At 40.9% G+C, this 23,695-nt stretch overlaps 4 protein-coding genes and 2 non-coding genes across 7 annotated transcripts; 2 read left to right on the top strand and 4 right to left on the bottom strand.

Annotated features, from left to right (window-relative positions):
* Positions 1 to 281: 281 nt before the first annotated feature.
* Positions 282 to 400, bottom strand: Trnal-caa. Its single transcript has 2 exons — positions 363 to 400; positions 282 to 326 (listed from the first exon to the last, which is right to left on the bottom strand). It is a non-coding gene; the product is annotated as a tRNA-Leu (tRNA).
* A 4,136-nt stretch (positions 401 to 4,536) lies between these two features.
* On the bottom strand, positions 4,537 to 5,740 carry LOC123472613. The gene is made up of 3 exons (XM_045174478.1): positions 5,295 to 5,740; positions 4,891 to 5,236; positions 4,537 to 4,827 (listed from the first exon to the last, which is right to left on the bottom strand). Exons 1-3 carry the CDS (start codon positions 5,738 to 5,740, stop codon positions 4,537 to 4,539), a joined length of 1,083 nt encoding a protein of 360 aa, XP_045030413.1.
* A 3,232-nt stretch (positions 5,741 to 8,972) lies between these two features.
* On the bottom strand, positions 8,973 to 9,044 carry Trnag-ucc. Its single transcript has one exon. It is a non-coding gene; the product is annotated as a tRNA-Gly (tRNA).
* A 5,824-nt stretch (positions 9,045 to 14,868) lies between these two features.
* Positions 14,869 to 15,979, top strand: LOC123472530. 2 transcript variants are annotated; one of them, XM_045174160.1, is made up of 4 exons: positions 14,869 to 15,119; positions 15,177 to 15,326; positions 15,382 to 15,487; positions 15,625 to 15,979. In XM_045174160.1, exons 1-4 carry the CDS (start codon positions 15,006 to 15,008, stop codon positions 15,648 to 15,650), a joined length of 396 nt encoding a protein of 131 aa, XP_045030095.1. In that variant the 5' UTR covers positions 14,869 to 15,005; the 3' UTR covers positions 15,651 to 15,979. The 2 variants fall into 2 exon arrangements, with proteins under 2 accessions (XP_045030095.1, XP_045030094.1); XM_045174159.1 differs by having other exon boundaries at positions 14,872 to 15,119; positions 15,382 to 15,559.
* A 3,229-nt stretch (positions 15,980 to 19,208) lies between these two features.
* On the top strand, positions 19,209 to 21,843 carry LOC116923257 (phenylalanine--tRNA ligase beta subunit). Its single transcript, XM_032929726.2, has 10 exons — positions 19,209 to 19,364; positions 19,441 to 19,496; positions 19,592 to 19,746; positions 19,817 to 19,886; positions 19,971 to 20,237; positions 20,297 to 20,476; positions 20,569 to 20,823; positions 20,884 to 21,258; positions 21,323 to 21,524; positions 21,587 to 21,843. The coding sequence occupies exons 1-10, from the start codon at positions 19,307 to 19,309 to the stop codon at positions 21,736 to 21,738; spliced, it is 1,770 nt and encodes a 589-aa protein (XP_032785617.1). The 5' UTR covers positions 19,209 to 19,306; the 3' UTR covers positions 21,739 to 21,843.
* LOC116923258 (actin-related protein 2/3 complex subunit 2) lies at positions 21,759 to 23,255 on the bottom strand. The gene is made up of 6 exons (XM_032929727.2): positions 23,014 to 23,255; positions 22,845 to 22,938; positions 22,690 to 22,789; positions 22,487 to 22,621; positions 22,154 to 22,426; positions 21,759 to 22,093 (listed from the first exon to the last, which is right to left on the bottom strand). The coding sequence occupies exons 1-6, from the start codon at positions 23,085 to 23,087 to the stop codon at positions 21,864 to 21,866; spliced, it is 906 nt and encodes a 301-aa protein (XP_032785618.2). The 5' UTR covers positions 23,088 to 23,255; the 3' UTR covers positions 21,759 to 21,863.
* Positions 23,256 to 23,695: the final 440 nt, after the last annotated feature.

Here is a 23,695-nt window from a genome sequence, read left to right as displayed (position 1 = left end):
TACCTAGCCTAGGAATCAGACATTTTCCTTGTAGTTTTTTCCATACTTAATTCATTCTTGCTCATGACTGTAATTTTAGACAACAGGTGGCGGACTTCACTCCTAAAATATTCATGATTTTCCAAATTTGATAAATAATTTGTCGCGATGACCGAGAATCGAAATCGGGTCGATTATTTGGAAGGCAACCATGCTAACCACTATACCCCCATCGCTCGTTATTATTGTAAGAGACTCGTATGAAAAATCTACTCCGGAAGTACGCCTTCAAGAGAAAAACCTGTAAGGAGTGGGATTTGAACCCACGCCTTCATTGAAGACCAGAATTCTGATGCTTCTCTTGTAGAAGTAAGGTTTATATCCTTGAGTCTGGCGCCTTAGACCGCTCGGCCATCCTGACTTATTTATATTATTTGTATTATAAGGAATAATTACGCTGTTCATCAACAAACTCAAAAAAGCGCTTGACTTTTAATTGCATGAAAATTCGCTCACCTAAAACCTTGTGTTGACCCGTTTATTAGCTGTCTTTCAAAGTGAGTTTTCTTCTGGCCCCCTACCGGTCTTACCCCACAGACCTTTTTCAGCTGTCCTTCGAAGCGGTCATGTCGTCGAGTAGTGCCAGATCGGGTTCAGGTTCGAATGCAAGTTCAGATAATAGAAGTGGGCGTAACCGACATGACCGTCGAGGAGAGGAAGAGAGAGATAGGAGAGATCGAGAGGAGAGAGAAAGAATGGATCGAGAGGACAGAGAAGAGAGAGAGAGAACCTTAAGAGAAGAGGAAGAGAGAGCTAATCGAGAAAGGTAAGTGGAGGAGCGTGAACGTCGCCGGGAAAGAGAAGAACGTGAAAGGGAATCACGCAGCCGTTCAAGAGACCGTCCACCACGGGACGGTCCTCCGGGCATGGACGCAGCCCCAGGTGTGGCCCCAATTGCTCCAGTCCCGTTCAGCGGAAAATTCACCCTGGACCGCGAGATGGGCAGAGACTTAAGATCCTGGATGACTGCAAAATTGAAGCCGGCGGAGGGTAAGCAGTTAAGAGAGAAGTATGTGCCAAGCTTCAGATCGGATTCCTTTGAGCTGGTATGCCCGCAGCTGGACAGCTCTATGGCGAGAAGACTGTAGGATTTGAAGAGTGTGGAGGCGACAAAAGCGGAGTCCATCGAGAAGAGTTTATTGGCAGAGCAATAGAAGATTTTGGACATCGTCCGGCCGCTGTTATTCGTATGGGAGAATTTATCGAAAGATCCAGCCTTAAAAGACTCTCCTTTATCCGAAGCCACTGGGACGGCCTTGCAGCTCTGGGGCAATTCATTCTTCAACCTGACGGCGAGGAGACGGGAGAACATTTTGAAGACTACAGACCCCAAATTCGTGTCTTTGCTGAACGAGCCTCATCGTTTCTGCAAGAAAGAGACCGGGTCTCTCTTTGGTAGGAGCTTTTTGAGAAGGATGGTGCGTGATGCAGACGACGACCGGAAGCTGAGAAATATTGGAAGAGCCGGCAGCCCTCATCAAAAACCCTACACGCGTGATAGCAGCAACTTCCGGAGTGGCAGGGAGCATGGACGTTACAACGGGCGTTTCCAGCCCTACAGAGGTTCGAACGAGTTCAACAAGAGCGGTTGTTTCAACCAACAGTCAAGGGGAGGAAGGTATGAACATTTTTCGATCCCTTTAGTTATGGATTCCACCGGTGACATTCATCATCTGGGTGGTAGAGTTAAGCGTTTTTCCGAGTTTTGGCCGACTTTGACTCAAGATCGGTGGGTCTTGGAGGCAGTCTCATTAGAAGTGCGTTGGCCTCTCTAAAAACGGGATGCGTTTTTAGAGAGGCCAACGGTCGCCTTTTATTTAGACAACATGCGTATGAGTGAGAAAGTGATGGCAATTTGTGACGAGGAAATTAAAGCATTATTCGAGAAAGAAGCGATTAAAGAGGTGGCTGGCCCAGAGCAGAGATTTGTGAGCGGGTTATTTGTGATACCCAAGAGTTCGGGCGGCTATCGGCCGATTATTAATTTAAAACGGCTTAATCGGTTGGTGGAGCCGAAGCATTTCAAAATGGAAGGTATTGGGGTTTTGAAAGATCTAGTGAGGGAGGGCGACCATTTTTGCAAGATCGACTTGAAGGACGCGTATTTGACTATCCCACTCCACCCAGACGACCAAGAATTTCTTCAGTTCAGGTGGAGGGGGAAGGGTTATCAATTTTTATCTTTATGCTTTGGCCCTGCGTCGGCTCCATGGGCGTCAAAATTTTGAAGCCGGTGGTCGCCTTTTCGCGTAGACAGGGGATTAGGCTGATAATTTACCTGGACGACATCCTTATTCTGAACCAGTCCAAGGAAGGGGTAGAAAAAGATTTTGCTACGACAGTGCGGATTTTGGAAGTTTGTGGGTTCTTAATAAATACGGAAAAATCGATAGGAGAAGGGGCGAAGTGTATCGAATATCTGGGCCTCCTAATCAATTCAGAGAAACTTTCCTTGTCACTTCTTCCGAAGAAGATAAGTGAGATTGTTCTGCTTTGCGAGAAAGCCCTGAATACAGAAACAATATCGTTGCGGGATATTGCAAAAATCTTGGGTAATTTTGCGTGGGCTGTGCAGGCTATTCCATTTGCTCAAGCTCACTTTAGAGTAATTCAGCAACTGTACATCGAGCATGCAGACCGGTTGGGTGAGAACCTCCAGTCCAAAGTCATTTTGAGCGTGGGAGCCCGTCAAGATTTGAGTTGGTGGAAAGACAATTTGGCCATGGTAAACGGGAAAGCTATTTCGGCGAGCATTCCCGATTTGATCGTCTACTCCGATGCCTCGCTCTCAGGTTGGGGCGCAGCGCTGAACGGGGCGTCGGCGAGTGGCCCGTGGACTAGTGAAGACAAGAGTCGACATATTAACGAGCTAGAGTTATTAGCGGCACTGTGGGCGCTGAAGTCCTTTACGGCAGGAGCTTCCAACATTGCGGTTCAATTAATGTTGGATAATCGTACGGCTGTCGCTTATGTGAACAAGTCAGGAGGGACGCGCTCCAAAAATTTATGTTCGATTGTGGCGCGGATCGCAGAATGGTGCGAGGATCGCCTCTTAACGGTGTCGGCTGTATACCTTCCGGGTGCTCTTAATATTCTTGCAGACCGGTTGTCACGGATGCGCCCCGATTTGAGCGATTGGATGCTGGATCAGCCCGTCTTCCGTCAACTACAGACCATTTGGGACCCACAAGTGGACCTGTTTGCTGCGAATTGGAATCGACAGCTGGAGCTCTTCGCCAGCTGGCAGCACCAACCAGAGGCGATGGCCATGGATGCATTCAGCCTGAATTGGAGCCTCTTCTTGGGATATTCCTTCCCTCCATTTTCCTTGATTCTGCCTGAACAAGATAAGGAAGGATCGGGCAGAGATGGTTCTAATAGCCCCGATTTGGCCAGCGCAACCCTGGTACCCAGTTCTGATGAGTCTGGTGTGCGAGCCCCCTCGGATTTTACCAGCATTCGACGGGATCCTGTCGGATCCGTTGGGATGTCCGCATCCGCTAGTATCCAGTCGGACGTTGTCACTAGCCGCCTGGAGATTATCCGGGAACGATATTAGGCCCAGGGCCTTTCGAAAGGAGTGGTCGAGCTTATGTTGGGAGCAGATCGTGATACCACAGCAGCTGCATACCAGAGCGCCTGGAACGGTTGGCGTACTTGGTGTCTTCGCCAGAGTGAAGATCCCCTGTCTCCTGGTCTGAATAAGGTATTAGATTTCCTAGCGGGGTTATGTAACGAAGGAAAGGCCTACAGGTCGATAAACGTTTATCGCTCGATGTTGAGCTCGACTTTGAAGGCCATTGATGGCTTTGATGTAGGGAAGCACCCTATGGTGATGAAAGTCATGCAGGGTATTTATAATGTTAAACCCCCAGCTCCTAAGTACAATAATTTTTGGGACGTAAACAGGGACCCAAACCTCTGAAAAATATCTGTTTCTCTGACCATTCTGTTTCAGATACTTTGAAAACCGAAATGTCTGTTTTTGATTTCGGTTCTCACCTTAACACAAAGAGAATTGGCCGCTTCTTTTCGGATATCGTGGTTTCAGTAGAAGGATAGGAAGAGTGGCGTTTTTTTCATGAAAAGGGGGGGGTAGGGCCTACAACATGCCTGTAAAAAACAATAACAGAAGGCAGAGATAGGGGTAATACGGGCTTGCGGTATATAAGAAAAATAAGGGAGGTATAAGGCAAGATCGTTCCGATGAAGCCGTTTCTTACTCGAAATCGAACGTAGAATACAAACAACTGAAGCCCTCTGAATTCAAATTGACCTTCGAATCGAACATGTATTGATAGATTATTTTTCAAATTTCTCATTGCATCGAATCAAAAGAATGTCCTCTAATATTGAAGGAGTCAAATTATTCCGATAAGCAGAAAGAACAAACTTGAGGCTAGAGAAACATCTTTCTACACTGACTTGAGTAACAGGTACCCCATGAACAATTTCGGCTAGAATAAATAATTCTGGCATGTCAGTTCGTGCATTATACTACCACTCCAGTAAATTTTCAGTCGAATTTATTCGCGGATGACCCTCAAAGTTTTCCAGAAGGTGGTCGATTCGTTTGTTTTCAATGGTGAATGCCGGAGAAACCATAAAATTTTCACGTTCCCGCATGGCTGATTCAAACTTATCAAGAGGCCCAATGAAAGACTCAGCGTGTCCGTGTGGGAAAGAGTTATTGTTAGAGTTTCTGTCTAACCTCATTTGATGGACAGCTTGCCACAGATTGACCAAATAAGCTTTGGCTTTTACCCTCTCATCAGTAGACAGAATTACCTAACAAACAAAACATGTTAATCTTAGTTATACAAAGCGAAGCTATTTTATTTTACAACTAACCTTAATTCTAGGATCTAGATATATTGCTGATCGGAAAATATCATTATCCATCAACAAATTTTCCCGTGTTTGAAGGGCCACGGAAAAAGCTTTCGCAAATACTGTGTCGATTTCTTCTACGTCCATTTTACACGACGTCCACAATTTGTAAAAATCTCCTATGGTCAGCTGTTGCATTTGCAACCTGACTGATGCTTTTCGGGCCGGCTCGAGAACGGAGCATATCTCCTGAATGCCAACCCATTGAATCTCACTGATCTTTAAATCTGCATGAGAATTTTCTATTTCAGTAATGAATTCCCGAAGCTCAAGAAGACGAGCTAGCATCGCAAGTGTCGAGTTCCACCTGTCGTTATCAAATAATAGTTAAAAAAAGGGACATACGACGGTTATTTATATCTCACCTGGTTTTCCCATCAAGTATTGGTTTTTTCAATTTACTACGCCGAATCGAAACCATAAACACCTGATTTTTCAAAGCTTTCATCGCCGCACGGGCTTTTCCAATTAATCTGTCAACAGATTTCAATTTAAGCACGTCCAGCACTGCGAGTTGTAATGTGTGCGCTGCACACAGAAATCCGCGCACAACATCGCGAATGCTTTCCGAGAGTTCGTTAATAACAAGTTCTTCTTCTTCTTCGTCATTATTTCTGTTCAGTTCGTCAAAATCAATGTCTTCTTCTTCTTCGTCTCCATCCAAGAAAAGTTGCACAGATTTAATCATGTTGCTGCCGTTATCAGTTGTAAGGGAATATATCTGATTGGCAGAAATCCCGTAACTGAAGATGCATTCTAGCATCAATTCTTTTATATGTTCTCCTGTATGTCTCCCATACACTTCTATCATTCCAAGGGTTTTTAGAATTATTTTACCTTGTTCAGCATATTGGATGTTTATTCCAAGTATAGAACGATCAAGACGTGTGCAACAGTCAAATTTCACACATAAGAGTTTCCCAGCTACCTCTTTGGAAATAGAGGCGCGTCTATCAGATGCCACTTTAAGTATTTCTTGGCGAACGTTTTGACAATTAATCGCGGAATTAGGTTCAAGAGCTTTAATTATAGGGTCAATAATCATTTGAAAGCCACTATCTTCTATTAATGAAATAGGGCGCCCATTGACAGCCACGATATTTACGCACGCTGCCATCAGTTTTTCTTTACTCATCTCAATTGTAATTTTGTTTAATTTTAATTGAGGAGAGTCTTCATGGTCTTCATTATTTTTACGCTTTCTTGCGTTTTCTTTTAATTTCACTATCTCAGAAAAAATATCAGCATGAAAGGCCCTAATATGACTTTCTAAATTAGTAGCATGTTTCCCTTTCAAAACGCGCTTGCATTCCCCTATTTTGCACCTACTTGTATTTCCAGTTGCATCGTAATCGAAGTAATTGTGACAAGGGTTTTCGTTATTCCTCCCCATGCTTACACGACACGAAATAAGAAACACGAATAACGGTGAAAACTTGGAACACACACACACACACGAACAAGGTGACGCAATATAGACCTATCCTTAAAAAACAGCTGATAGTATTGTATGAAACAGAAAAAAAGGGGTAAAAAACGCCCCTCTTTCGGTGGTCTATTTGCATATTTTTCGATTTTCTGTTTGGGTTTTTCTTTGTGGCCAAAACAGGGGAGCGGGTTAAAATACCGGTATTTTTCTGTTGTTTTTTCATCGTTTCGAGACCCTGGACGTAAACGAGGTTTTAAAATTTTTGGATTGGCAGGCAAATTCAGAAACACCCTTTGCCAAGTTATCAAGTAAGACGGTAATGTTATTGGCCCTGACTTCCCTGTGCAGAGTGTCGGAACTGGCGTCAATATCACGTGACTCGATTGCATTTAGTTCCCAGGGAGTAAAATTGAGCCTAACGCGTCCCAGAAAGGCCCAGCGCCAGGCGGCCCTAAAGGTGTTCAACTTGAAAAGGCTGGACCCCCCCACTTTTACTTGCCCGGTGGTCTGTCTGGAGGCTTACGTCAAAGCGTCGGATGTATTTAGGAAGAACGACCAGAGTCTTTTATTCCTAGCCACCAGGTCCCCCTTCAGATCAGTGGGAGCGTCAACTATTGGTCGATGGATTAAGACCTTGTTGGCGGAAGCCGGAGTAGATACTTCTGTGTATTCAGCGCATTCGACGAAAGGAGCTTCGGCATCCAGAGCGGCCAGTGCTGGAGTATCAGTCGAAAATATCCTTCGGAGCGGAGGTTGGGCATCGGAATCAGTTTTAGTTAGACACTACAGACGCGAGGTCGATTCAGGGAGAGAGTTTGCGACCGCAGTGTTGCAAACAGCTTGAGTTATTGAGTATGCTTTAAAGTCACAAGGTTTTAGGGGAGCGAATTTTCATACAATTGGAAAATTGCTCGAAGTCGCGTAGCGACTGAAGAGCAGTTGAGATTGTATGGAAAGTTAAAGCGAAACCTTAAACCTTGGTAAAAAATATCCCACCCTCCAGTCCCAAAATTAATTCTCTGGTGTATTTTTATTTTCAGAGGACGAGGCGGATCCTTCGTGAACGGCGGTCGCCGAGGTTCATAGGATTCCTCGCGTTTTTCGTCTGGGTTTTAATGTGGCTCAATTTTTTTGTTGTTATGTTATGCTTCTAAAGGTCTGAGGGGTAAGACCGGTAGGGGGCCAGAAGAAAACTCACTTTGAAAGACAGCTAATAAACGGGTCAACACAAGGTTTAAGGTTTCGCTTTAACTTTCCATACAATCTCAACTGCTCTTCAGTCGCTACGCGACTTCGAGCAATTTTCCAATTAATAACGCTTTCCGACAGCAAAGCTTTTGCTTCAGCTATCAGAAGAAGGAGAAGAAGTAGAAGAAGGGGTCATGTAGAGTCTCACAGTTCAAGAAGGCAGGACCCCAGAGACTGACAAAATCGTCGTCTCTTTGGCTCTGCTCTTCTGAGCTGTGGTGACTTCGTCCTCGATTGTTGTGCTGACTGGGGACAAAGGATAAGGTCTCGGGGTTAGGTGAAGGGTCTAAAATCTCTTTTGATAAAATTGTGGGGCTAGTATTTTCTTGTGGGGGGAGTTCATAAAGCCAACTAAAATTTTGTGTATTAAAAGAGGAGGCGAACTCCCTCCCAAGATCTAAAATCGGGCTAGCGGTAAAATTTGCTGGAGATAGGAATTTACCAGGGGATTCCTCGATCGTTGGGATTTCCACCACGGATAGCTCATCACGCTCGTCTTCTGTTGCAGTAACATCCTCTAGAGAGATCACTGCAGCAGAAGAGTCACGGTTGGAGCCAACCATACTGGATATCCCAGCAAATCGGATGGAGGGTAACCGATTGGAATGTAACATTTGGTAATGTCGTTTTAGTGTAGGGCCATCTCCAGCAAATCCACACACTCCGCATTCCCAATATTTAACTAGTCGGAGTGTGTGGGCTGTCTCTAGGTGTCTGTGGATACTACCCATGGCTCTGGTGTTAGTTGCCAAGGTAGTCCACTCACACCTTCGCTGGGTTTCCCAGGGTATTTTAAAATTATTTTGTCCCCTTCAATTCTGGAAGGGGAAAACGTGGGGAGAGAAGAGTGAGCGGGATTAGGAGACCCCTGCGAACCATCCATTGCAGATGCAATGGTTAGTTCGAGGGATTGGCGGAGAATACTGGAGGAAAGGGACTCAGTACAAGGTCTTGCATGTCTGCCGGCTGAAATAAAGGAATTAAATTCCTTTTTACAGCCAAGGCAGACATACTGGGTGGTGTACTGAACCCCTCTCCTAGAATGTCTTTCTTTTATGTGTGTCTCCGCCAATTGTCTCTTGCTGTTAGGATACCTCGCTCTCACCCAGGAGGCCCGGGTTCAATTCCCGGTATGGGAATAAACATAAAAAATTTGCCATGTATTGGGAACACATTAATTGCATACATCACATTCATCTCCATTAATACTTCTTGTTTCTGACCTGGCCTACCTAGGAATCAGACATTTTCCTTGCAGTTTTTTCCATACTTAATTCATTCTTGCTCATGACTGTAATTTTAGACAACAGGTGGCGGACTTCACTCCTAAATATTCATGATTTTCCAAATTAGATAAATAATTTGTTGCGATGACCGAGAATCGAACTCGGGTCGATTGCTTGGAAGGCAACCATGCTAACCACTATACCACCATCGCTTATTATTATTGTAAGAGACTCGTATGAAAAATCTTCTCCGGAAGAACGTCTTCCAAGAGAAAAACCTGCCAGGAGTGGGATTTGAACCCACGCCTTCATTGAAGACCAGGTTTCTGATGCTTCTTTTGGAGAAGTAAGGTATTGTCGCGGGTGAAAAGGGAGATTGGTTATCTCTTCGCAGAGATGAGTCATCCGCTCCTTGGACAAAGCTGCGATCGTGGTGAAGAAATTATCGGGAGAAGTCCACTCTAAGAAAGATACGCAGATATGCAGTCCGGAAGGGGAGTAATTCACGCGACGGTATAAAACGCTGCCCCGAATCTGCGTTAGATGAGTCTCCATCGGGTGAGCTCCCGGAGCTGGGCTCCGTAAGAGGAGTTCCCTGGTTTCCCAAGAGGTCTTCAGACGCTTCTCCAACTTTTGGTAATGGTTATCCCTTTTGTTTGAGTTAAACCATTGTTTAGAATTTAAGTCATCACTTGTTGTATTCGTGTATTCTTGTTCCAATACAACTCGTGCGACAATTGGTGGAGATACAGTCCGTTACCCGTGAGTAACGAAATCGTGCTTTAAGTGGCAATTGTTAAGAACGCAGCTCGTTACCAGTAAGTAAACGAAGTCGTGCTGAAGTCATTGTTAGCCGATGCCGAAGAGGACAAACCAACTGCTACCTAGTTGCCTAAGAGACCCCAGCCGACGATTACATCCGCTTCGAGAACTGTCAAGCGTTCCGGTAGAAACTTCACCTATCCCAGCCTCATCGTTGGAGAGTGGAACTTCCTTTGTTGGTGAAGCCCTAAATTTTGAAGGTCCTATTCCAAAGGACCATTTGACCAAAGAAGCTGACAGTCAGGGTGAATCAGTCGAGACTTCAAGAGGCTTATACTAGGATCCAGAAACCGAGGTCGATTTGAGAGCGGCAATGAGTCCAGTTGTTCCGGTCGGGGGACAACAATTTATAGTGCCATCAAGGCATATTGAGCAGCCGAAAAGACAAGCTATGGAAGCTGTCAAAAAATTTATTAGCCCGCCAATCTTCTGAAAAAATTCAGAAGAAGATGCGCACCAATGGATGGAGCGCTTTGAATAACATTCTACCCACAACAGATGGGGTGATATTGAAAAAAAAAAGTAATTTTGAAAAGTATTTTGATGACGCCGCCAGGAGCTGGTTCAAGTGTACAAGGCTCCCGAACGAGTGGATGGTAAATCTCAAACGTCCGGAAGATATGCGATTGCAGCGCCACTTCCGTGGCCGAAGGCAGGCGGTTTAAAGAAAAAAAAAAAAAAAAAAGGGAAAATCCTTAAGACTATCCGGGAAATACAAGAAACATTTAAACAAGTAAGCGCAACCGGAAAGAAGAAAAACGAAGGAGTAAAAGTCCCTTATTTGCGAGGACGCAAGCTGATTTTTAGTCTCATCAACCTTCGTGGATCGCAGAAGATTAGTACAGTCGGGTCGCCTGTCTTGAAGAAGGGGGACCTGTCGCGGGTGAAAAGGGAGATTGGTTATCTCTTCGCAGAGATGAGTCATCCGCTCCTTGGACAACGCTGCGATCGTGGTGAAGAAGTTATCGGGAGAAGTCCACTCTAAGAAAGATACGCAGATATGCAGCCCGGAAGGGGAGTAATTCGCGCGACGGTATAAAACGCTGCCCCGAATCTGCGTTAGATGAGTCTCCATCGGGTGAGCTCCCGGAGCTGGGCTCCGTAAGAGGAGTTCCCTGGTTTCCCAAGAAGTCTTCAGACGCTTCTCCAACTTTTGGTAATGGTTATCCCTTTTGTTTGAGTTAAACCATTGTTTAGAATTTAAGTCATCACTTGTTGTATTCGTGTATTCTTGTTCCAATACAACTCGTGTGACAGTATTTATCCTTGAGTCTGGTGCCTTAGACCGCTCGGCCATCCTGACTTATTTATATTACTTGTATTATAAGGAATAATTACGCTGTTCATCAACAAACTCCATAAAGCGCTTAACTTTTAATTAATAACGCTTTCCGACAGCAAAGCTTTTGCTTCAGCTATCAGAAGAAGGAGAAGAAGTAGAAGAAGAAGAAGAAGAAGACGGCTGCGGCGGCGGTGGCGGCGGCTTCTACCGTCACACCGGAACCAGACAATAGAAATTCAACAACATCTGGTCTCTTAAATGTCCGAGCATGGCTTTGCAAAGCAAAGCATGGGTTGTTGAAAAAGTAAAGGGTTAGTTTCAACTAAGCGTTTATCGTAAAAATTATTGACGCCAATCCCATATTGTCTAGTGGTTCGTTTTTATGGAGAGGTTTCCGGAAGGGAAAAATAAGATAGAGATAAAGAAAATAAGTGTTTATCGTAAAAGATATTAATGCTAATCCCATATTGTCTGGTGGTTAGGTTTATGGAGGGGTTTCCGGAAGGTGAATAAACATGTATGGGGCATGGTGCATTTTAAAATATTACTAAAATTACATAAATAAAATAAATGGGAAAGAGTCTACTAATCTACAGGGTAGGGAGTTTCTACGGGAAGAGGGGGGATATCCTCAGCTTCAGGGTTTGGTGCACCATGATGGAAATGGGCACACACCATATCCATTGATCCCTGGATCGCTGCCAATCGGGCCCTGAATCGGAAGGCATCCCAGAATCTTCCGTTGATTCCAAGAATCGAACGGATTTCGTCGTTCCTGGGGTACCATGATCCAAGAGACCCGACAACCAGGGGGAGAATCCTCCCATGCGAAGAATATTTATCATATTACTACTAACTGACCACCAGGAACGGAAACAGGTAGTAGCGATTGCAGGTAGTCCACTATAGCAGGTGCTAACACAATACTCGATAGACAGATCAGACTCACGGGCCTGGCAAAATGTTGCTGCATCTGTGACAACTAAATATGAAGGACTGGCCTGGATGCAAAATTTTCAGACTGACGATCACCAGCTGATGACAACGGCGCAGAATCTTGAAACCGGAACGAGTGGTGACGAGCTGGCATATGGTCAGTTTGCGGAACCCGCTTGACCACATTGATAGCCCACCTTGTCCTACGAAACAGTCTATCAACCACCAACCGGATCAGATACGAGATGGGCTCTGCACAGATCTCCACAACTGATCACAGATGTCACTTCAACTCAGGAGTGCGCGCACAAGTTGTCCAATGAAAAAGACCGAACAACAAACGTCAGACCATCGCATGTTATGGAAAACCACTCTCCCTGCCTCTTGTGCATCTGAAGTTGGATAAAGGACGCTGGAACAATTCTGGGCATAAACACACCGAGTAAAAACGGCAAAGATCCACGCAGATAACGACCTTGCAAAAGGACTGACGATGAAGATAACTTTTCTGACACAGGCGTCGAACGATCCACTACACCTCACACAGTTAGAACTCGACCCCGTTCAGCTTCAGCCCGGTGCACCACAAGATCGAACGTGATAAACCGTGATCGGGCCAAATCGGTACGGGTTTGCTCTCTAGTAGTGAGATGCCGTCCGGTGCATTTGTGTGGACCGCTTTTATATGTTATGCTATGCGTGTTAATCGCACCATCAATCTCCATTCATTAGGTACAAAGTGAGAGTAACCGTCTTCATTTTTTACTTTGTTCAGTCATTTTCACTATCATAACAAGTCAGAAATTCTATTCATCGTAGTTGAACCACCTATAGTTTTCCTACAATTGATGTTTTTGCTTTTCTAGATCAAGAAAAAACGCGAATATCTTCTGAAAAACCTTCAACAAATTACAGGGGGGAAAGGTTATGTTCGCCCTTATCAAATGCTTCCAGTAGCACAATTAGTGTCGAAGGGGATGAAAGTGGGCAAGACATCCATTCCAGAGGAGAAGAGTTAACTTTAAAAGGTAATTTGTTTTTCATTCTGTAACATTAATTCCACTCTCTCTCAGCTCCATAAAAATAAACAAAAAACATATAAAATAACAAAAACGAAACAAAAAAAATTATGGCTCGGTGGTTTTGTTTAGAGGATGGAAGATGCGCATCTTTCTTCACGATGTAAATAATTCCCCCTAGTATCGTCGGAGCGAACCCTTCCACCAGGGTTGTTACGGTTGCTCAACTCCATAAGAGCTCTTAACATTGGGAGACGTCCAAGTTTTTCTTAGGGGAGGATCCTTTTTTCATGTGGGTCAGTTGCCGTCACCGAATGGGAACAAAAGGAAAATAAAAAATAGTAATATTATACAAGTTTAATTTCATAAATACTTCAGTCTTTCGCGAGGGGTTGTCAACTCGAAAAAATATTCGTACACCCCAATATTTTTAAGCAAAAAATACGAAAAATACAAAAAAATACAAAAAATATGAAAAAAAATAAATAAATATTAATATATAAAAAAATTGTAAAACAGCCATAGTTATAACTAATACATTGAAATTCTCATATGGGCGCAGTTATGATCCTAACGGAAAACTGTAAAATAGAAGAACACTACCGTAAAATAAGATTTACGCCGAAAAATTAGTTTTTTGACAAAATTTTGATATTGACCCAACTTAAGCCTTCCAACTCTGACAGGTAATAGATGGCGCCGGTCAGCAAACAAATTACATCAAAGCTGATCTCGTATTCAAGAATCGAATTTCGAAAACAATATCGGGTCGGGTGGGTCAGGTCGGGTTTTTAGGTAAACCAGGGTGACCCGCAATAATTTTTATTGACAAACCGTCAATGACGGTTTAGGAGTCCAAAATTTTAACATTCGAAATTTTTATTTGATATTCTTATTTTTTTGTTATTTTTGTTTTATTTTGTTACTTTCAAAACGACTAACACTTTCTGTTATCCCACTATTACATTTTAATGAAAGTGGTAGCTATAGTGCTAAGGCAATTAGGACATGGGGTAGAGAATCTAGGATTCGGAAGTTCAAGTCCCAGCGCTGATTTGCTTTTATTTTAGAGTGAATTAAATTTTGGGTTTCATTTGCTGAAGAAAATGTACATTATTAATTATTTAAGGGTTGACTGAGTTTTTTTTATAAGCGAGCATGAAAAACGTGTAAAAAAGATCTAAAAAAGTTTCACAAAATTTAGCAAATCTAGAAAATATGAAAAAATACGAAATATTTGAAAAACGGCATTTAACCTCTTTGAGTTACCAGGAGATGGAATAATACCATATGTGGCATTGAATTTTAACCTACCCTAATCGTGTCCAATTGCAGTTCGCATTACCAAACTATCCTGCTTTACGTAGGTCCGTGTTTCATTCCTGGAAACAAGTCATTTTCCTTTCCATCCTTTCATAACGCTCACCTTGCTTTGGTGATCGCGTTGACTTTGTTTGTCGTATAAAACCCCATCAATTGTAATTCTTCGTTAGTCAACGCTGGGCTGTTCACCCAGTCTAGTGTTGATTCACCCCTTCGCGAGTCAAGTGTCAGGTCGTTTATTCGACCTGCTACTGGCTTGCTCGTTCCCCGTTTAAACTTGTCTTATTTGTGTCTTTGTTGTGCTTGACGCTGGCTATACGGCTACGGTCTGTATGTATGCCTCCAATCGTTTGAGACATTCATCGACTTGTTTGAATCATGTTAACATTTTACGGGAATATACCATCGAATGAAGTCCGCAGCTTCCCTTAATCGAGTAAAAGCTATTTACTTAAAGATGAAGTAAATAGGGGTTTTACAATATTGCCAACATTTCAAGTGCAAATTTTCAAGAATTCGCTAAACTAGTACTTGAAATCGTCCAACTTGATCTCGGTCGTCGGGGCGAACCCTACCGGCTTTTCGGGGGACAATAGAAAGTGGTAGGGTTCGCCCCGACGACCGTAGGCACGGTAGCGCTCGTGGTGGCGAAGGGCTACAACACATTATAAACACGAATAGGCTACATGCAGTCTGCAATGGATTAATTTTGTTGGTTATCTTTTCTTTTCAGTATTCTTTTATGTAGTTGTAGTTTTAGATTAGAATCTTAGATTTTCATTATTATTACAATGACAAGTGTGCCATCTGAGGAAGAAACGGGAAATCCCATCGATGATGTAGCCGAAACAGAAAAGTTTGAGTTTGGGAAAGGATACGATTTAACTTATTTTAAAGATATTAGGGTATGTTTTTAAGATGTATATGCTTATAAGTTACTTAATTTAATTCTTTTCTTATAGGAGAAATATCGAGGAAAAAGAAAGGCAAGAAGAAGAACTGCACAAGGCCTTGTTGAAATTCCCAGTTATCCAACCCGCCCAGCCCTTTGGTTGGATTTTAAAAAGTCCAAAGGAACCTGCAGCTCCAGACGTACATCCATTCACAGCATTGTAAGTATAAAGCTACCATATTTCTGACACATATTAACACTTCACAATTTTAAAGCAATCTAAAACAGCCTTCGAAAATGGAATGGACCATTTTACGCTGTCTGCATCCCAAAATGTACAGGAATGGTCCACTGACGTCAGTGGGTATGGGAATCTTGCAGGTGAGTTTATGAAAACACCAGAATGTCATGCTGCAGTAGTCGCTTGGACTGCGTTGGTTAAAAAATACCAATGTAAGTAGTTTAGATAAGTAACATGTTTTGTTCATTAGACTTTTAATTACCTGTATATTCTATAGTGAAAAGGGAAACAGATTCAGGCTGATGTTGAATCCGACTTTTTGGATGAAGACACGTTCGCCTACGACATTGAAAATGGCATCGAAGACCTTCTATTAGATAATATTCAAGAAGATGGTGATGAGGAAAATGAAGCATACGAAGAAGATAGCGAAGAGGAGACTGCTGATTACCAGGATTACAGCGACGAAGAGACAAACGATTATCAAGACTACGCTGACGAGGACAATGAAGGAAACAATTAATATCGATCGTTTAAAACTCTCTTATATATAGTTATGCTAATCCTGTAATTAGGGCTACTTTTGAAATGGAGCTATTGATGAAAGGGAATAAAAGTATAATTATGAGGTTTTTGATTTGTTTCATTAACATTATTCGTCATCCTTATAGGCCTATCCGAGTGCGCGTGAAAATAAAATTATTTCGCAGTTAATTATACATGCCTATGTTGATATCAGACTTAATCTGACATGATATTACGATTCAGCGTCAAAAGTTGAGTTAGAGGTGTAATTTTTATTAATGTTAGTGGTTCAGCCGCATAGTAGCGTGCGTGAAAATAAAAATTCGTTCACGGTTAATTACACAAACGTGTGTTCATTTAAGGCTTATTCTGACCTGATATTCCGATTCAGCGTCAAAAGTTGAGTTAGAGGTGTAATTTTCATTCATTTTGGTAGTAGCCTGCGGGATTTAGTTTTTAGCGATCAAATTTTTTACTGAAAAAAGTCCGCCCTGTAACTGTAAGCGAGTTACTGCGCTTTTTTCCTTAAAAAAAAGTGTCGTAAACCAATAACTCCCGCAGGCTACCACCAATATGAATGAAAATTACACCTCTAACTCAACTTTTGACGCTGAATCGGAATATCAGGTCAGAATAAGCCTTAAATGAACACACGTTTGTGTAATTAACCGCGAACGAATTTTTATTTTCACGCACGCTACTAGGCGGCTGACAACCAAAATTAATGAAAATTACAATTCCGACTCAGATTTTTATGCTGAATCGAAATATCAATTCAGAATCAGCCTAATATGAACATACGCATGTGTAATTCACTGCGAACGAATTTTTATTTTCACGCGCGCTACTAGGCGGCTGACAACCAAAATTAATGAAAATTACAATTCCGACTCAGATTTTTATGCTGAATCGAAATATCAATTCAGAATCAGCCTAATATGAACATACGCATGTGTAATTCACTGCGAAATAATTTTTATTTTCACGCACACTATTATGCGGCTGGCTAATAATTCAATGAAAAAACGCATAAAAACCTTTTATTTACTTGCATGCGGTAAACGACTTCCCAAGAAATACTTGATCGGAGCTAATGATTTTTCCCCCACAAATTTTACGTGATTGTGATGGGATTTGTACTTTTTATATTGGTGAATACGTACTTATATCTACGTGACTACGTTACTTATTTTGATTGAATTCTTCATTTATCAAAATATATTTTAATGGAGTTACAATGCATACATATCGTTTTGAACCCGCCACAGTTCTGATGGAATGAACTTCATCAATCATCATGGCGAAAAATCCTATGTTCATCACAAGTTAGTAAGACGGTAAATTGTTCAAAGATAGTTTTTCCTTCTTTATGCTCATCACAGTACATTGGGTCAACCTGGGGGGGGGGGTCAACTACTTATGTAGCGTTGAGACTAAAAATTGGCCAGGTCTGAACTAAACCAGCAATAAAACCTGAATTGACACTTTTGAACTGCTTTGTTTACCTTGTTTATATTGACAGTATGTTGTAGGACCGTGTGTTGTAGCCCTTCGCCACCACGAGCGCTACCGTGCCTACGGTCGTCGGGGCGAACCCTACCACTTTCTATTGTCCCCCGAAAAGCCGGTAGGGTTCGCCCCGACGACCGAGATCAAGTTGAAATCGTCGTTACAGTGAAGGGCTATCAACATTTGAAACAATAACAAACAGTCAACAGCAAATAGTATCTTTAAAAAATGTGTAATTTTCTTATAAAACTTAAATTTCTTGGTATAATTAGGAATGTAAATGTCTTCTGAGGATGCAGAAGATCTTTTACATGATTCAGTTATTGAATTATTTGACTTATCTGATTATTCTTCAACTTTGCCAAACGATGCTAAAGAAAGATATGTTGTTAAGCTTAATGAAGTACAGTGTGACTGTCCTTACGTCATAAAAAATGAGTATTGGACTTCCAGTACACAAGAGCTAGAAACAATAGGCCTATTACCATCAGTTGAATTTGGAGATGTTTGGAACTATCTAGTCTACAGAAAACAGTTTTATACAGCTAACGATATGAATAATTATGAGAGCTGCAAGTCTTATGAGATAATTTTTGGAGATGGGCTGTTTTTTTAGTTCAAGGCATTAAAATTTACAAATAATACTCATTTTCTATGACGTAAGGACAGTCACACTGTACTTCATTAAGCTTAGCAACATATCTTTCTTTAGCATCGTTTGGCAAAGTTGAAGAATAATCAGATAAGTCAAATAATTCAATAACTGAATCATGTAAAAGATCTTCTGCATCCTCAGAAGACATTTACATTCCTAATTATACCAAGAAATTTAAGTTTAATAAGAAAATTACACATTTTTTAAAGTTACCATTTGCTGTTGACTGTTTGTTATTGTTTCAAATGTTGATAGCCCTTCACTGTAACGACGATTTCAAGTACTAGTTTAGCGAATTCTTGAAAATTTGGCACTTGAAATGTTGGCAATATCCTGACGTACAACGTGCCACAATAATTTTGCTCCTGGTAGCAAAATTAATGGGAGAAATCAGTCCTCAAAGTCGTTAGCCTATGTTAAATCCACCTAAACAAGGCTAAGTAAGACTACAAATGGCGGCTTGCAGGGTTGCCGGACTACATGAATACTGCTTTTCGCAACGTGAAAATGGTCTATACCGATGAATGAATAATTGTAATGGTGAAATACAATGATTAAAATATTACTAAGTGGACACAAATCTTTTTCAAAGAGGTGATTTTTTATGCTTACTGGAATTCTTTAACTAAAAGTTAAGGATTCTAAGATACTCTTAATTTAAAAATACGAGGAAACCCTGTTTTTGCTTAATCTTGTATTTAGATTTTCGAAGCAGTAGCAGTAGTGAGCGCCAGATGGTATCGTCGTAGCCCTTGTATTTCCTTTATAAGTTGTTGCCAGGTTACGCGTCACCGCCATAGGAGGTTCACAGGCCTTAAGGATTAAGTAGGCCTTGCTTAATTAAACATACAAAGATGATATTTTGATTTTAATTGTAGAAGGAGGATGAAAAGGACGAACCGGTACCATCTATCAACCAAAAATCGCAAGTTCTAGCTGATTGACAACTAAACTCGCAAAAATGTATTAAAAAACAAGCAATGGGTTAGGATTTTAGCTCCTAGATGGCAATGGCGGCCCGCCCAATTTCCCGATTTTCTGATACAAAATAATTAATATCTCTTTAAGGGTTAATTTTCAATATAGGGACATTTGGTAAGCCAATAATTATTTTTTTAAACTGAGTTTAATAAAAAATTAAAAAAAACTACCTGCGTTCCATAGGAAATGTCGAAGATTCCCGTCCTTAAGTTAGAGTAGTCCATGGTTACACTACGTTACACGTTGTAATCGGGTTTTGAACCATTTTCGCCAATTTCTTCTTAACAACATGCCTACTATTAGTATCAATAGAGACTTGCTATTTAGTGCACTTGGAAAATGTTACTGTAAGTTTACGAGGCACCTAACTCAAAACGCACAATAAATTTTAACTGATTCCACCGGTTGTTTATTACATTTTAGCGGAAGAAGAATTTGATGAACTCTGCTTTAAATTTGGTATTGAACTGGATGAAGTTGTGAGTAATATTGATAGTTCTTACTTGTGTTCACATCAAATATCAAATTAATTCTTCATTTTGAATGCCAATCTATCATACTTATGTAATTTCAGACAAGTGACAAACTGATCATTCTGAAAGAACAAGGAACTGAACGATCGGAAGGTGCTTCAGAAGAAGTCATTTACAAAATTGATATTCCTGCCAACAGATATGACCTACTGTGTTTGGAAGGACTTGTTCAAGGACTTCAAGTTTTTTTGGGAGAGTAAGAGAATTGAAATCATATGATTCATGGAACTTAAAGTATACTACATTAAAAAAATATATTAAATTAGAACTGGGTTCCCACCATTCAAAGTTATTCCATCACAGACAGTTCCTCAAAGGTTAATTGTTAAATCCTCAGTAAGTCACTTCCTCTTAGAATGCACCCTAATTTTAAAAATTGTTATAATAGTAGTATTAATTTTGAACTTTACTTGATTACAGACATGCTCAATAAGACCATATGCAGTGGCAGCAGTTCTGAGAAACATACATTTTGACCAAAATACATTTAATAGCTTTATTGACCTTCAAGATAAACTACACCAAAACCTTTGCAGAAAGCGTAGTCTTGTGGCTATAGGAACTCATGACTTGGATACAGTTCAAGGGCCGTTCTACTATGAGGCGCTTTCACCTGATTCAATCAAGTTCCAACCGTTAAACCAAACGAAAGAATTTACTGCATCTCAGTTAATGGATTTATACGCGGTAAGAATAAATTAATTACGTTTGTATGTATCCTCTAAACATGCTATGTTTTTACTCAGACTGATAGCCATCTTCGCCATTATTTGCCAATTATTAAAGATAGCCCAGTTTATCCAGTCATTAAGGATAGTAATGGGGTAGTTCTTTCTATGCCACCTATTATCAACGGTGAACATTCGAAAATAACCTTAAAAACTAGAAATGTTTTTATTGAATGCACCGCTACCGACTTAACCAAGGTAATGCGAGATTCAGTTACTGCGATAATTTAGAAATAATAAGTTTGTTTGTTTGTTTTTTTTTTGACGTATTTATAAAACGCTTGTTCAAGGCGAGCATAGTTTTGGACACATTGGTATGCATGTTTTCTAGGTACTGCCAAGATCAGTTCACAGTGGAGATTTGTGAAATTGAGACTTCTCAGGGAGGAATTAAAAACTATCCGATTTTGAAAACACGACAAGAAAAGATCGACGTTAACAAGATAAATAGAATGGTGGGCATTAATGAGCAAGCAGATAAGGTCGCAGATTTACTTACCCGTATGTGTTTAACTGCGACGGTGGCAGGAAATGGTTGCCTTTCGGTATGAAAAATTTGACAATGAATTGTTATTTTTTATTAACGGCCAATACTATTGTCATAGGTAACGATTCCTCCTACTCGCCATGACATAATCCATGCTTGTGATGTCTATGAAGACGTGGCTATTGCTTTCGGATACAACAACATTGAAAAAACTTTGCCGTCTACGAACACCATTGCAGCACAGTTTCCCCTTAATAAACTGTCGGACCAACTAAGAGACCAGCTTGCCCAAGCTGGTTTTACCGAGGCCCTCACTTTCTCGTTATGCTCAAAGGAAGATATCAGCGACAAACTGAGGAAACCTCTGAGCTCTATTCCGGCAGTTCATGTGTCCAATCCGAAAACTTTGGAATTCCAAGTTGCGCGCTCCACTTTACTGCCAGGTTTGCTCAAAACTATAGCAGCAAATAGAAAATTGCCTCTGCCGTTAAAGGTAGATTGTCGATGGTGTAAACGAAATTTTTCTTTTATTAACCTTCTCCTGTTTGTTATTTTAGTTTTTTGAAGTATCTGATGTCGTGTTAAAAGATAAACAGCGCGACGTCGGAGCACGTAATTGTCGAAAACTATGCCTCGTCTATTACAATAAGTCACCAGGTTTTGAATTGGTCCACGGTCTACTAGATCGCTTAATGCAGTTGCTGGAAATTCCATTAGATCCCACTGGGACAACAGGGTACTCGCTGAAAGCGTGCGATGGTATATCTACTCAAAGCTGTTTCGTGCGATTTTTGAAACACATATCTAAACATTATTTGCAGATGCAACATTCTTTCCCGGACGATGTGCTCATGTGGTTTTTGCTGGCGCAACAGTTGGAGTACTTGGGGTTTTACATCCTGAAGTTGTAACATCCTTTGATTTAAACCTTCCATGTTCCGCCTTGGAATTAAACGTTGAACCGTTTTTGTGAACATTTGCGAAGCAGATGGATTACACAAAGCAAAGTTACTGTAATACTGCTCTGTCTATGTAAACGTGTTACAGAATCAATAAGCAATCTGCTGAGTTAAAACAAGTATAGAATGCAATTAAACATCATGGGGTACGAATGAAAGTACGACCGGTGATGGTTTTTTTTTCCACTGACTTTGGTTCAGGTCGTGCTCTGTTTAAGACTTTCAGAAAATCAGATGTCTTAGCTCTCATGCGTGAATGAATGTAGGCCTTGCTACATTTTATATGGTAGTGTAAGTAATCACGGAACAGATGGATCAAATTGATGGTATTATCCCGGACATTCTTGTTCGTATGTCGTGGAAACAATACTACAGTAAAAAGAGAAAATTATTTTTTGCTTAGATGATATTTAATTAACCATTTAATACCAAAAGTAATATATCCAATGTTGTCACCAACTTTGGCATCGGTGTTCTGCAGCTCTAGAGGGGGTTCGCGATGAGAAAAAAGAACTTGTGGTGCAGTGTGCGACGCCCGACGACCTTCTCTGAGCTCTTGTAAGAAAACTTTGCCCAACACAATGTCATCTTCATCACGAAAAACAGTGCTGAACACAACTGTAACTCTGTCTGCTTTAGCTTCTATATATAATGTTTCTTCGTCACGGTAATTGATTACTGCTCTTTTATGCCCTTCTTCACCTGTTATATATTAGTTATGTTTTACTTCCTTAAACTTCCCAAAAGCTAGTTCAACATTACCTTTTTCCTGAAATTCAAAATACTTTTCAAAAACTGAAGCAAAACAATTCCTTTTCAGCAATCCAATTTTTTTCACAATTTCTTCCCAGTTAGTAGGTATATTCTCCAAATCCAGAACAAGTGAAATGTTGTACCCTATTGAAATGGAAAAAATGTTAACAAAAAGTAGCAGTCAACTCTTGTTTTTTCTTTTTTTTTATTACCATCTTCAGTTTGACAAAGTAAGTTTCCATACTCTCGCTTCAATAGCTCATCAGCTCCATGTTCCTGAAGATCTTTGTAGAACTTCAATGATATGCTCACCTGTTAGTCATAAAGTCATGTAAAGTACAATATATAATTTTTTAAAACAACTTACTCGAACTTTTGACTTTTCAGAATCAGGATTTGAAATATGAAACAGCACCCCATCAAAATCAGCAATGACTACATTAACGGAGTCTGGTTTGTTTCTGAAAAATACGTGAAAGAAATGTTTTTATCTTCAAAAAAATTAAAATAGAACGCAAAAAAAAAATAATGCTAACCCTGCAAGCGAATTTCTTATTTTAACACTGAGAGTATCTTCGACAATTTTGTTGTTTATTTCAAGAAGAATCATTTTGAAATTACAAGCTTTTAGCCAACTAGAATGATTTCTACAAAACCAACAACAGTTTCAACATTGTCGTTTTCGTTATCTGTCAAAGATTTCCGTAGGGTGTGGACAAACAAGGTGCCAGATTTCAATATATATCGTATCTGAAATCTGAACCAGAGCAGAGTAGGGCTCGGCCAGAGTAATAGAATACTGGTGTAGCCACGGCCATGTTAACTCCCTCTCTCGGATTTTTTCCCAAAAGTTGTTGCCAATTTCGCGTATCGATTGTGAGAAAATGAGGCAAGATATCGATTTAAGTGTCCCATAACCGTAACGCCACCTATGAATTGAATTTTAAGGGTTGTTAAGAAATCTCTTCATGCTCTTACTTTTTTCACACTAATTAATTAAGCCACTTTTTGTTTACTTTCTGAAGTACAAACGACGAAAATGTCCGAAAACATAGCAAAAACGTAATACATCACAAGTTCACAACACAGCCGCTGTGGCGCTTTCGTTATGGGACAGAAAGACTTTCAGGCCAAAAAGGCAATGGGAGGGCCCGCCATAAGCGTGGCTACACCAGTATTCTATTACTCTGGCTCGGCCCCGCGACGATCGGGTACGAT

The sequence above is a fragment of the Daphnia magna genome, linkage group LG5, assembly GCF_020631705.1.
Source record: "Daphnia magna isolate NIES linkage group LG5, ASM2063170v1.1, whole genome shotgun sequence".
Lineage (NCBI taxonomy): Eukaryota > Metazoa > Arthropoda > Branchiopoda > Diplostraca > Daphniidae > Daphnia > Daphnia magna.
Note: the sequence above shows the minus strand (reverse complement) of the source record. Positions and strands in the feature narration are given on the sequence as shown.